This window comes from Pelodiscus sinensis, chromosome 5, assembly GCF_049634645.1.
Source record: "Pelodiscus sinensis isolate JC-2024 chromosome 5, ASM4963464v1, whole genome shotgun sequence".
Classification (NCBI taxonomy): domain Eukaryota; kingdom Metazoa; phylum Chordata; order Testudines; family Trionychidae; genus Pelodiscus; species Pelodiscus sinensis.
Genome location: NC_134715.1, coordinates 43,447,001 through 43,459,858, shown reverse-complemented (window position 1 = coordinate 43,459,858; position 12,858 = coordinate 43,447,001). Strand labels below are relative to the sequence as shown.

The window sequence follows — 12,858 nt, the reverse complement described above, 5'->3', positions numbered from 1 at the left end:
TGAGGTTTACATGGTGAGATTTATAGTGAAATGAGATTTACAATGAAAGCAAGTCTAGATGTGCCCCGAGAGCTACATGGTCTTGGTCTGGGAGAAACCTGAGCAATGTATGTTCTTTACCCAGTCCATCCCTCCCTCGATGTGGAGAGGACACATACTAGGCTTTGTAAACTAAGCAGAGGTTTCTCAAGGACTTCAACTAAAATGCACTGTTTTAGGTAGAACAAAACAGATTTATTAACTACAGAAAGATTCATTTTAAGTGATTAAGAGTTTGCCTACAGTATTGCTTAAGTCAATGTAAGTCACATCACTCAGGGGTATGAAAAAGCTGCGTCTCTGAGGGTATGTCTACACTACAGTGCTAATTCGAACTTAGTTCGAATTACTTAATTCGAACTAAGATAATTCGAACTAACGGATCCAGACTAAAAAACTAGTTCGAATTAGCATTTTGCTAATTCGAACTAGCATGTCCACATTAAGTGGACCCTGAACCGGGGTTAAGGATGGCCGGAAGCAGTGCCGGCAGGGCATCAGATGAGGACTTAGAGCGTGGAGCTGCTGCCTCAGGCTAGCCGAGGGCTGTGCTTAAAGGGACCCGACCCCCACCCCGGACAGACAGTTCTCAGGGGTGCCCTGCTTGCAAAGCAGTCCTGGCTTGGAGTGCCCTGAGTGCCCACACTGGGCACATCACAGCACTTGGCCACCAGACCGGCTGCACTTGCCGCAGGCTGCCATCTGGGGAGAGGGGGCAATTGGGGGGCTGCAGGAGAGCTTCCACCCCCAGAAGCCCGCAGAGCCAGCCCAGTCCTCCCCATCAGGGGCTCGTACCCCATTCCTCCCTCACCTCCTTCCACTTACCCTTCCCTAGCCCCCCTTCCTGATGTACAAAATAAAGAAAACGTGTGGTCAAAAATAGAATCTCTCTTTATTGAACAAAACTCGGGGAGACTGGGAAAAGGAGGTGGGAGAGGGGAAGAGAGAGGGGAGGGCAACTAAAATGATCAGAGGTTTGGAAGAGGTCCCATATGAAGAGAGGCTAAAGAGACTGGGACTTTTCAGTTTAGAAAAGAGGAGACTGAGGGGGGATAGGATAGAGGTCTATAAAAGCATGAGTGGGGTGGAGAGGGTGCATCAAAAAAAGTTCTTCATTAGTTCCCATAAAGAAGGACTAGAGGACACCAAAGGAAAGGAATGGGTAGCAGGCTTCAAACTAGTAACAGAAAGTTGTTCTTCACAAAGCAAAGCGTCAACCTGTGGAACTCCTTGCTGCAGGAGGCTGTGAAGGCTAGAACTAGAACAGAGTTTAAAGAGAAGTGAGATCAAGTCATGGAGGTTGGGTTCATGGAGTGATATTAGCCAGGGGGTAGGAGTGGTGTCCCTGCCCAAAGTTTGTGGAAGGCTGGAGATGGATGGCACGAGACAAATGGCTTGGTCACTGTCTTCGGCCCATCCCCTCCAGGGTCCCTAGGGTTGGCCGCTGTCGGCAGACAGGCTACTGGGCTAGATGGACCTTTGGTCTGACCCAGTACGGCCATTGTAAGCTCAGGGCTCAGGGTCGGGGGTCTCAGTGGACCACCTTGATTTTCATGCACACCTGCTCCTGGGTGGCCAGGCTGGCAGCTCTCCTGCCCTAGATGGCCACTTTCCTGTGCCTAGTGCAGAGGTCGTGGACGAGGTCCACGATGTCCGCACTAGACCAGGCAGGTGCCCGCCTCTTGCGGTCCAGGGCAAGCTCCCGGGAGCCGCCAGCCTGGTCCTGGGAAGAGGGGGAGGGCTGGGGGGCATCGGGTGGCTGGCTCGAGCCATGCCAGGTGAAAGGTCTGCTAGCTGGGTGCTGGCAGGCTTGCACCTGGCACGGGCATCGTAGCCAGCCCGTGCCCCTTTAAGGGGTCCGGGGCCGGGAGGGGGGCAATAGAGTTTCCCTGGTGTTGGCCAGAGTGGCCACCAGGGAAAGCTGGGGAGGGCTAGCCTCCCACTAGTTCGAATTAAGGGGCTACACACCCCTTAATTCGAACTAGTAAGTTCGAACTAGGCTTAGTCCTCATACAATGAGATTTACCTAGTTCGAACTAAGCGCTCCGCTAGTTCGAATTAAGTTCGAACTAGCGGAGCTCTAGTGTAGCGCCTATCAAAGTTAATTCGAACTAACGTCCATTAGTTCGAATTAACTTTGTAGTGTAGACATACCCTGAGTGATCTAAGTTACATCAACTAAAAGCAGTGTCCAACTCACACTCTATTGGCAAGACAGCACTTTCCCATTGGCATAGTACCTCTTCACCAGACACGCTACAGCAATGCAGCTGCATTAGTACAGCTGTGCCAATGTAGCATGGTAGTGTAGACTTGCCCTATAAATAAATAAGCACAGAAATCAAGGTTGGTCACCTACAAAATAAAAGTAAATTTGCAATCTGAGTTCTATAAACTAAATAGGATTTGGAGCAAGACAGGTCTCACCCTGATAGATGGCACAAACCTCAATTCACAGATTTTCAGTAGATAGGCTAGAACTCTTCTCCAGTCCAAGACCACCCTCCCCAATTCAAAGTCTTTGTCTTCCAAACATGTTTCCAAGTGTTGAGTTACAGAGGGAGTGAAGACAAATCATGATGTCATTTTCTTCTTGATAGTTTCTTCCAGCTTGCTGAAAGGAGCTGTGTGTGTGATGTGGAGGGTATGTGTAATGTGGGTGGGGGGTCCACGCCGTGGTTAAGCAGTCTCCACTATCTATGTGCACTCTTTGGGTGTGTCTAGACTACATGCCTCCTTCGACGGAGGCATGTAGATTAGCCAGATCGGAAGAGGGAAATGAAGCCGCGATTAAAATAATCGCGGCTTCATTTAAATTTAAATGGCTGCCCCGATCTGCCGATCAGCTGTTTGTCGGCAGATCGGGGCAGTCTGGACGCGATGCGCCGACAAAGAAGCCTTTCTTCATCGGCACAGGTAAACCTGGTTTCACGAGGCATACCTGTGCCGATGAAGAAAGGCTTCTTTGTCGGCGCATCGCGTCCAGACTGCCCCGATCTGCCGACAAACAGCTGATCGGCAGATCGGGGCAGCCATTTAAATTTAAATGAAGCCGCGATTATTTTAATCGCGGCTTCATTTCCCTCTTCCGATCTGGCTAATCTACATGCCTCCGTCGAAGGAGGCATGTAGTCTAGACACACCCTTTCAGAAGGCTCTTGGATGGCTGTTGGGAAAATGGATCCTCTTCCTTTTATTAGGCCATGAGGACATCTGGGTACTCCACTGTTGTACCTGAAAAGCTGCTTGTGTGTGTTTCCAAACACACAACATATTTTAACAACACAGGGTATGTCTACACTACAGCACTAATTCGAACTAACTTAATTCGAATTAGTTAATTCGAACTAAGCTAATTCGAACTAGTGCATCTAGAACTAAAAACTAGTTCGAATTAGCGTTTTGCTAATTCGAACTAGCATGTCCATATTGAGTGGACCCTGAATCGAGGTTAAGGCTGGCCGGAAGCAGTGCCGGCAGGGCATCAGGTTAGGACTTAGAGCATGGAGCTACTGTCTCAGGCTAGCCGAGGGCTGTGCTTAAAGAGACCCGACCACCACCCCGGACAGACAGTTCTCAGGGGTTCCCCGCTTGCAAAGTAGTCCTGGCTTGGAGTGCCCTGAGTGCCCACACTCGGCACATCACAGCACTTGGCCATCAGCCCGGCTGCACTTGCCACAGGCTGCCATCCAGGGGAGGACAATCGGGGGGCTGTCAGGATCCAGGAGGCCCTGCAGGAGAGCTTCCACCCCGAGAAGCCCGCAGAGCCACCCCAATCCTCCCCATCGGGGGCTCATACCCCATTCCTCCCTCACCTCCTTCCACTTATCCCTCCCTAGCCCCCCTTCCTGATGTAAAAAATAAAGGACATGTGTTCAAAAATAGAAACTCTCTTTATTTAACAAAACTGGGGGGGGGGATTAACCTCTGGGGAGACTGGGAAAAGGAGGTGCGAGAGGGGAAGAGAGAGGGTGGAAGAGGGAAGGGGGAAACCTGGGAGGAGGGAGCTGGAAGGGGGAAGCCAGGGGAAGAAAGAGGAGGGGAAGTATAAAACTATGGTACGCCATATCTTCAGTAATGTGTACAGACGTGTACAGACACCTCAAAAAAGATGTTTTGGCGTTGGAAAGGGTTCAGAAAAGGGCAACTAAAACGATGAGGGGTTTGGAACAGGTCCCATATGAAGAGAGGCTAAAGAGACTGGGACTTTTCATCTTAGAAAAGAGGAGACTGAGGGGGGATATGATAGAGGTATATAAAAGCATGAGCGGTGTGGAGAGGGTGCATAAAGAAAAGTTGTTCATTAGTTCCTATAATATAAGAACTAGAGGACACCAAATGAAATGAATGAGTAGCAGGCTTCAAACTAATAAGCGAAAGTTCTTCTTCACAAAGCAAATAGTCAACCTGTGGAACTCCTTGCCGCAGGAGGCTGTGAAGGCTAGAACTAGAACAGAGTTTAAAGAGAAGTTAGATAAAGTCATGGAGGTTGGGTCCATGGAGTGGTATTAGCCAGGGGGTAGAAATGGTGTCCCTGGCCTCTGTTTGTAGAAGGCTGGAGATGGATGGCATGAGACAAATGGCTTGGTCATTGTCTTCGGTCCATCCCCTCCAGGGTACCTAGTGTTGGCCTCTGTTGGCAGACAGGCTACTGGGCTAGATGGACCTTTGGTCTGACCCAATATGGCCATTCTTATGTTCTTATGTTCTAAGCTCAGGGCTCAGGGTCGGGGGTCTCACTGGACCACCCTGATTTTCATGCAAACCTGCTCCTGGGTGGCCAGGCTGGCAGCTCTCCTGCCCTAGACGGCCACTTTCCTGTGCCTAGTGTGGACGTTGTGGATGAGGTCCACGATCTCCACACTAGACCAGGCGAGCGCCCGCCTCTTGCAGCCCTGGGCAGGCTTCTGGGAGCCGCCAGCCTGGTCCCGGGAAGAGGTGGAAGGCTGGGTGGCAGCAGGTGGCTGGCTTGTGCCGTGCCAGGTGCAGGGTCTGCTGGCTAGGTTCTGGCAGGCTTGCACCTGGCACGGGCACCGTAGCCAGACCGTGCCCCTTTAAGGGCTCCGGGGCCGGGAGGGAGGCAGAAGAATTTCCCTGGCTTGGCCCAGAGTGGCCACCAGGGAAAGCTGGGGAGGGCTAGCCTCCCACTAGTTCGAATTAAGTGGCTACACAGCCCTTAATTCAAATTACTTAATTCGAACTAGGCGTTAGTCCTCGTAGAAAAAGGTTTACCTAGTTCAAATTAAGCGCTCCGCTAGTTCGAATTAAGTTCAAACTAGCGGTTTGTATGTGTAGCGCCTATGAAAGTTAATTCGAACTAACAGCTGTTAGTTCAAATTAACTTTGTAGTGTAGACATACCCACACATAGCAAAAATTTGTAACTGAACATACAATGATACCACATAACAATCCAATAGGGCATTAGCATTCAACAGATCAAGACTTTTAAAATGATACTTATAAAGTATACCTTGTACAAACATATCATAATTATACAGCAGTGATGAATACAAGGGTTTCAGGGTGTTACTTTTTGTTACAGTGTGACAATGCTGCAGCAATACAGCTAATAATAATGAACGAGGAGGAAGTTGAGAAACTACTTCAGCAGATTTACTCAGTGGAGCACTGCTGGCCAACTAGCGGTGACTCATGCAGGAGGTGATGATGCACAATTGAGATGACCCACAGTGCTAGCAGAATTTCAAAATGACAAAAGCATCTTTCCTAAGAATCTGCGCACTGCTCACTTTAGTACTGCAACAGCAGAAGACCAAGAGTTCCCATGAAGAAGCATGTTCTCATCATCATCTGGAAGCTTGTCACTCCTGATTGCATCCAGTCAGCAATTAGCCAGTTTGAGCAGTGGCTATTTTCCATTCTCCACACCAAGCCAAACACTTCATCAACAGACAAGGGTATTTTTCTATGGCGCTGCAAGGCCAATCTGATCACTATGGAAGATTCACTAATATTAATGTAGGGTGGTCTGGAAAGCTTATGATGCCAGAATATTTAGAAACAAAGTCCCGTTTAATGGATTAGCAAGCGAGTATTCGCTCCTCAAAACATTATGGGCATTTATTTAAGATTTGTCTCATCATCGTGGGAAATTCAGCTTACATTCTGAATTTACATGCATCTCTGACTTATGACCTCTTTCACTGGGTGTTTAGAAAAGAGAAAGAAGTGAATTAAGTGATATTTTCAAACAGGTACTGTATAATAAAGATAAAATTTACATATTAATAGGCCAAATTTACAAACTATACACCCTGTATGTCTCTTCAGAGTGAAAACAGAAATGCAACCAGACATTAAATTTTAGCTCTTACCTCCTATTCTCCCTTGTCCAATGACAACATTTGGGTAAAGGCTGTTTTCATGCTCCTGGAGGTGAGGTAAGTAGTAGTATATGTTTGTAAGATGCAAAGGGAGTTTGCTGGTAAAATTTGACATTTTCAACTTCATGGCATCTTAAAATTCAAAAACAAAGGAGAACTGAGGTAATTTTCTGGCAAACATTTTCCCTCAAGTAAAGGTTTAGTATATTACAAATGCAAGGTTATTAAATCAGAGCCATTGCATCAGAGATTACTGTAGATCAAATCAATTATTGGTGGTGGTGATGGTGAATTATTATCTTTCCCGTTGATTGAAAGATCTGTTAGTTAACCTCTGCAATACAAAACTAGTTTTCCAATGTCTCAGATGGACTGCAGGAACAGGATCAAAATAAGTTTATTGTTGTAGTGTGTTTGATTACACTTGAGCACAAACATTTTCTTCAAACAGCTTGCTGTCAGAAAATCCCACATTAACAAACCAAAATTTGAAAAAAATCATTTAGAAAAAATGGATAAATCGACAGTGTCCTGTTTTGAAAAAAGTATTTCTCATTTTAAATTTAATCTTATATATAAAAAATTAAGTGTCAAAATCGAAACACTTCAAATGTATCAAAATGTTTTGTTTCAGCTGACCCAAAAAATGTTTTTTGCAAGATTGAGAATTAATTTTCTGATCAGCTCTAATTTGTATCAGGATTGATGTACACTAGGAGCATAAATAATGGGGAGTTCTGTGGCACCTTAAAGACTAACAGATTTATTTGGACATACGTTTTTATGAATAAAAAACACTTTGTCAGATGCACGGACATCTCCATGCAAATGATGAAGTGGTTTTTACCCTCAAAAGTTTATGCCCAAACAATATAGACTAACAGATACAAACTAACACAACTACCCTTCTGAGATTTGTCACTATGGCATATTCACATTTAGGTTAACATATTCAGCATTTATAGTGAGTGTGTTTACAATGCTCAGTCCCTCCCACAGGCCTAAAAGGCTTTTAAAATCAACCCTTTTACTCCATCTGGACAAATGAATAAAGCCTGAGGCCACATTTGTGCCACAAATTAAGGGCAGTGTAGACACTATGTATTGTAACTTGAAGTTACTGGCTTCCCGGGGTGATCAGAGTTCTCCATTGTGAATGCTCTGTTGAGCACTTTGAACTCCAACTCTTCAATCAGGTGAGCAGGCATAGGCGTGCACATGGGATGTGCTGGTTGTGCCCAGGCACACCCTAATGTCTCGGGCCGGCTAGCCTGAGCCATTTTTGCGCCCTGGGTCCCGCCCAGCCCGGCAGTACCACAAGGCCCAGCAGCACGGCGCAGCGCCCCTGAGGGGCCCAGGAATGCCCCCGCCCAGCACGGCAGCACTGCATGGCACCCCTGAGGCGCCTGGGAGCGCTCCCGCCCAGCACAGCAGTATGGTGTGGTGCCCTTGAGGCGCCTGGGAGCGCCCCCGCCCGGCCCAGCAGCACGGCATGGTGCCCTTGAGGCACCCGGGGGTGCCCCCGCCCAGCCTGGCAGCATGGTGCGGCGCCCTTGAGGCACCTGGGAGCACCTCCGGCTGGCCTGGCAGCACGGTGCAGTGCCCCGGGGGCGCCCCTCCCCGGCCCTGCAGCTTGGGCTGGCTCTGACTCCAGCCCTGCAAGCTGTAAGGCAGAAACTGAAGGTAAGGGGGGGAATACTCCTATGTACATCACAGGGGAATTCTACCTAGGTCATTCCTTCCCTATCCCTGGAGCTACATGTATAATTGAAAATAAGTACATGTAGGCCTGAAATAGAACAAAACTCCTCTGATTTACCTAAGGACTAAGTAAACTAAAGGGGTCATATCCTCAGCTCTCCTCCCAGCCGTTTCATACTTCTGGGTCTGTGCAAAGCACATAAAAAAATGCTGGAGATATGCTGGTATAGGGTAATCTCCAAGTTGCACTAAGCTATTTGTGGCTATATGCCCTCTTATGGTGTGGTGTAGTGCAACAGTGGCTCTGCTTCTGTTTCCATCCTGACCTCAGCAGAATGGCCCAGCTGCCAACATCTTTCAGGTTAAGGTGACCTAACCCTCTGGCTAGGTCAGATAAAAGTTCCATTCCTTTCCAGAGTACCCAAAATCCAAAATAAACACAACAGTATATAAACTCTTCCAAATCAAAAGGGGAGGGAGAAAGGGCTCTAATAGGTAACAATTCCTGAGTTTCTGGCCCTAGTCCCAGTCACAGTGAAAGCTGAAAATCTGTTCTTCCCAGTCAACCAGCAAATATTTTAGTTCATCTTTCAAAGTCCAACACCGGCTTTAGGCATTACAGTACAGTACTGGGCTGACAAAGCCCCCAAAAGTCCTGTAACCCTTTCCTGGCTGGTTCAAGGTTTATACACCCCCAACACAAAATCATAAAGCCAGAATACCCACGTACATGCTAAGTTTGAGACATGATAGATGGGGAAAGAGTTTATTGTGCTTTGCCACTCTTGCTAGTTTGTCATAAATTAGTCACCTTTCTCTTCCCTGCCTCCTGCAGTTCCACCAAACATGAACTTGATGGAACTGAGCCCTGCATCTTGGTCCAACATTTTTTGACAGGAGCTTAATGTTCCAAACCTTTTATTCTAATTTGCGAACATACTCTTCCTTTTAACAGGTCCTATGTGTTAATTTGAAACGGGCTAAAAGTTTTTCTCTAAAAACCGGAACAAATGCATAACTTGTTTTGATTCAAAAAGTTTCTGAAAAGTACTGTTATGGAAAAAGCAGATTCAAAGTCAAACATAGTAACAATGTGGCTTGATTAATCTTCAGAGAGATTGTTTTACCATTCTGACTTTCTAGGTAATTTAAAAAATAATAATAAACGTTAGTTGTTAGTAAGGGAAGGGAACAATGGAACAGAGTCAAAAGGGAAGGAAAACTATGTGTCAGAATATAAAAATAGGAATGAGCAGACTCATGCCTAACATAGAATCATAAAATACTAGAATTGGAAGGGACCAAGAGGTCATCAAGTTTAGTTACATGAGTTCACAGCAGGATCAAGAACCATCTAGATCGGGGTGGACAAAATATGGCCCACAGCCCAGTGGGATCCTCAGCCGTCCCACCTGCTTCCCAGAGCAGCCTGCCATGGGAGCTACATGCCTCTCCAAGCACCGCCACACATAAAGGGGGTAGGGGGGAATCTCCTATCATAATGCAATAATTGCACAGACTCTTTATGCTTCTACTTCCTGAAAAGCAGATATAACATGGTATGAATCCCACTGAGGCTCACAGTGAGTTCCTTTCACTGTAGAATTTCAAAAAATGGATACCTGAAACCAAAAAATATTTGCTATATACTTGTGAAACCACAGATGCCATATTAAGAGAATTATAGTGGCTTACATTTATACATCACTTTTCATCCAAAAGGATTTTTAAATGCTTAAAGATTATGGACCTGCTTTTTTGCAATAGGTACACACAAATTCATATACATAATTATCATGACTGAATGTACAAGTAAAATGTCCTCTGGCCATTTGCCTGTGAAGTTAACCAATGTACACTCTCAGTCACGGTAATTATTACCACTGTGGATATGTCTATGCTACAAACCTAAGTCGACCTAAAGTAGATTGGCTTATTTCCACTGTTTACTGTGTTGTGCGTGTCCACACTACTCTCTAGGGCTTCTGGTAGGCTGCCCCCACCTACTCTCTTTTCCCTACAGGGAGACAGGAGAAGACACCCAGTGCTTCTCTCTCTTCCACCTGGAGCCAGTGGAAGCTATCCAGGGCTTCTCAGTCACCAGAGTGCAGGCTCCAGCTGTCCCATCTTCTTGGCCCCCTCTACCTGCTCACTCCCCACTAGCAGCTGGGCAGCCTTGTCAACTTAATGGCTCACTGGGCAAAGAGTTCGTGGAGCCACTTGGACGTCTCACCCTTTCTTCCAATCAAGAGCAAGGTCCAGCTGCCTAGCTCTCCAGGGGAGCAAGGGCTTTCTTGTCAATTTCATACTCTAGCCATGAAATTGACATGACAGTCAATGTAAGGGATACAGTGCCTACACAGACACTGTGGCTGTGTCTAGACTACACTTCTCTGCCAACAGAGAGATGTAGATTAGGCACATCGAAATTGCTAATGAAGCGGGGATTTAAATATCCCATGCTTCATTAGGATAAACATGGACGCCGCTTTTTCCGAAATGGAGCTTTTTAAAAAAAAAAAGGCAGTCTAGACGTGGATCTGTCGAAAATAAACCCTTTTTCAACAGATCCTGTAAGCCTCATTTTTTGAGCTATGAAAAGTCTCAACTTCATAGCTTCTAGCGCCATCACAGGCTTATTAGTTCAGAAGAAATGTTGTCCAACATCCAATGGCAAACCCCTAGGCATCTTAAAGCAAAGCAAAAATATTACAATCTTTTTGTAACTGCTGTTCTTTGAGGTACGTTTCACATGTCCATCCTACTACAGGCATGTGTGCACCCTAAGCACAATCACTGGAAAGTTTTCCCTCAGTGATACCTATCAAAGCAGCTCAAATGTGCTCTGGTGCGGTGATCATACTGCTATTATAAAGTGTCCAGCAGATCCAGTGCTTGCTCAGCACTTTCTTTTCAGAAGACTCTTATTTGTATGTGTGTGTGGGAGGGGAGGGGAGGGGAGGGGAGGGGAGGGGAGGGGAGGGGAGGGGAGGGGGAAGATTCCAAGAAGATGAAACTAGGCTATTCTGAGTGGTGACAGATGACAGAACTAAGGATGTTAAGTAGCGATTAATTTACTAGTCAAGCAGTCAATGGAAATTCCATCGACTACTTGACTAATCGATAAGCACTTCCACATTCCTCCTTTGAAATGTACAAGAGCCCCCACTGGGGGCTTTCATTTCAAAGGACGAATGCAGAACACTGTGTGCAGCCCAGGGCCAGGGAGAAGTCCTGCTGACTCCAGGCTGCACGCGGGCATGCCAGCTTTGAAATGTACAAGAGTCCCCAGCGGGGCCTCTTGTGCATAAGTGCTCTCATAGAGCCTGGGATCAGCGGGAAACTCAGAGGCTCAATGTTGTGATGTAGATTTGAAATGTCACGCAGTCAGCTGATCCCGAGTTCCGCGGAAATGCCGCACGGAAACTGGGATCAGCTGGAGTCCTCAGCTGACCCCAGGCTCCACACAACACTGCCACTTTGAAACACTGCCTTGGCATTTCAAAGCAGCAGCATCACACAGCTAATCCTAAACTCAGATAGAGTCTAATTACCTAATCCATCATACTGCAGCCACTAGAGTGGGAAGTAGATCATCCTGAGTATGCGCAGTAGCCACTGAAGCAATATGTCTTTTTTAAAACAAGTGAACAAAAGTTCTAATTAAATTACAAGGGAAAATCAGGTCAACAGCATCTGATTATCTGTATTGGAATTATTTGTAGTAAAAATTGTTGTCCAGTTTTAAAAATGTACTGCACATGTGTAAAGGTGAAGACAAAAGAGAAAGACCTTCAGTACTTAAAGGAGTTCTAGTCTGCTTCTTATAAGCAAAGAGGGATGAAAAAGGGAGAAATATTTCATGGTTTTAAAAAATGTCCCGTCTTTTGAAATTGGGCTTGGGGAGGAAGGTAACAAGGACTTTTCACAGGACAAATAAAAGAGGAAAACTGTTAGAAAAATATACTTAATTCTGTCAGATTCCAAGCAACTAATCACATAAATTGTCATGCATTAAGTAAATATTATTAGGATCTGTGTTCCCTATAAGCTTAGCACTTGGGCAGCCACTCAGAAAAGATTCAAATACTGCCCAGCTGATTAGCAGAATGCCCACAGTGCTCCTAGTACCCACAGCAAACAGCATGTTTCTATATGTAGTCCACATCTACATATGCTGTGTGCATATAACAAAGTTTATTCTGCACATGAATGGCAAAAATTAGAGGGAACACTGATGAGAACCTACTTAAAGAATAGTACTAAAAGTTCTCTCTCACTCTCTTTTTTAACATATAAGGGACGAATGCAGCCATCAGCAAAGTCAATAGATTTGTGTCTTCTAACATTAGTGAAAGCAGAATTGGGCCCTGAGTATATAATAATTTAATCTCTTTAGGGAGAAAAAAATTTCTGAGCACAAACCTGTATGATTTGCTGTAGAGTTCAGTCTCTCTGCAACTACCAGCTTAATTGCATCCAAGACAATGCTCAACTCACGAGATCTTTTTTTATTTTCTTTTTCAGCATATAACAGTCTTTGATGAAGTTCCAAAAACTGGCTTTGGTACGTGTCTAAGCCATTTCCTGCAATGAAAATGTAAACGGTTTCTTCAGAGAGGGATTAACCATGTACTAGGATATGGAGGGAGTTCAGGAATGAGGGATAACATGGAAAGAGAATTAAGAGGACAGTGAAAACTGAAAAGAAAAGAGTTGATTCAAGGTTTACTGGAGGAGTGAAGGAGGGGATAGAATGATAAGAAATAAAG

General features: G+C 45.7%; 1 protein-coding gene across 5 annotated transcripts in view; it reads right to left on the bottom strand.

The window, feature by feature from the left end:
* Window positions 1–12,858, bottom strand: part of MGAT4D (MGAT4 family member D) — a 142,730-nt gene that overhangs the window by 57,423 nt on the left and 72,449 nt on the right. For 4 of the 5 annotated variants that reach the window (XM_075929909.1, XM_075929906.1, XM_075929907.1 and 1 more), the window contains exons 2-3: window positions 12,512–12,673; window positions 6,377–6,517 (exon numbers count right to left, since the gene is read on the bottom strand). In XM_075929909.1, the coding sequence (XP_075786024.1) occupies window positions 6,377–6,512 (136 nt within the window). In that variant the 5' untranslated portion in view covers window positions 6,513–6,517; window positions 12,512–12,673. The remainder of the gene's footprint in view (window positions 1–6,376; window positions 6,518–12,511; window positions 12,674–12,858) is intronic. The other variant, XM_075929908.1, reaches the window with a different exon arrangement.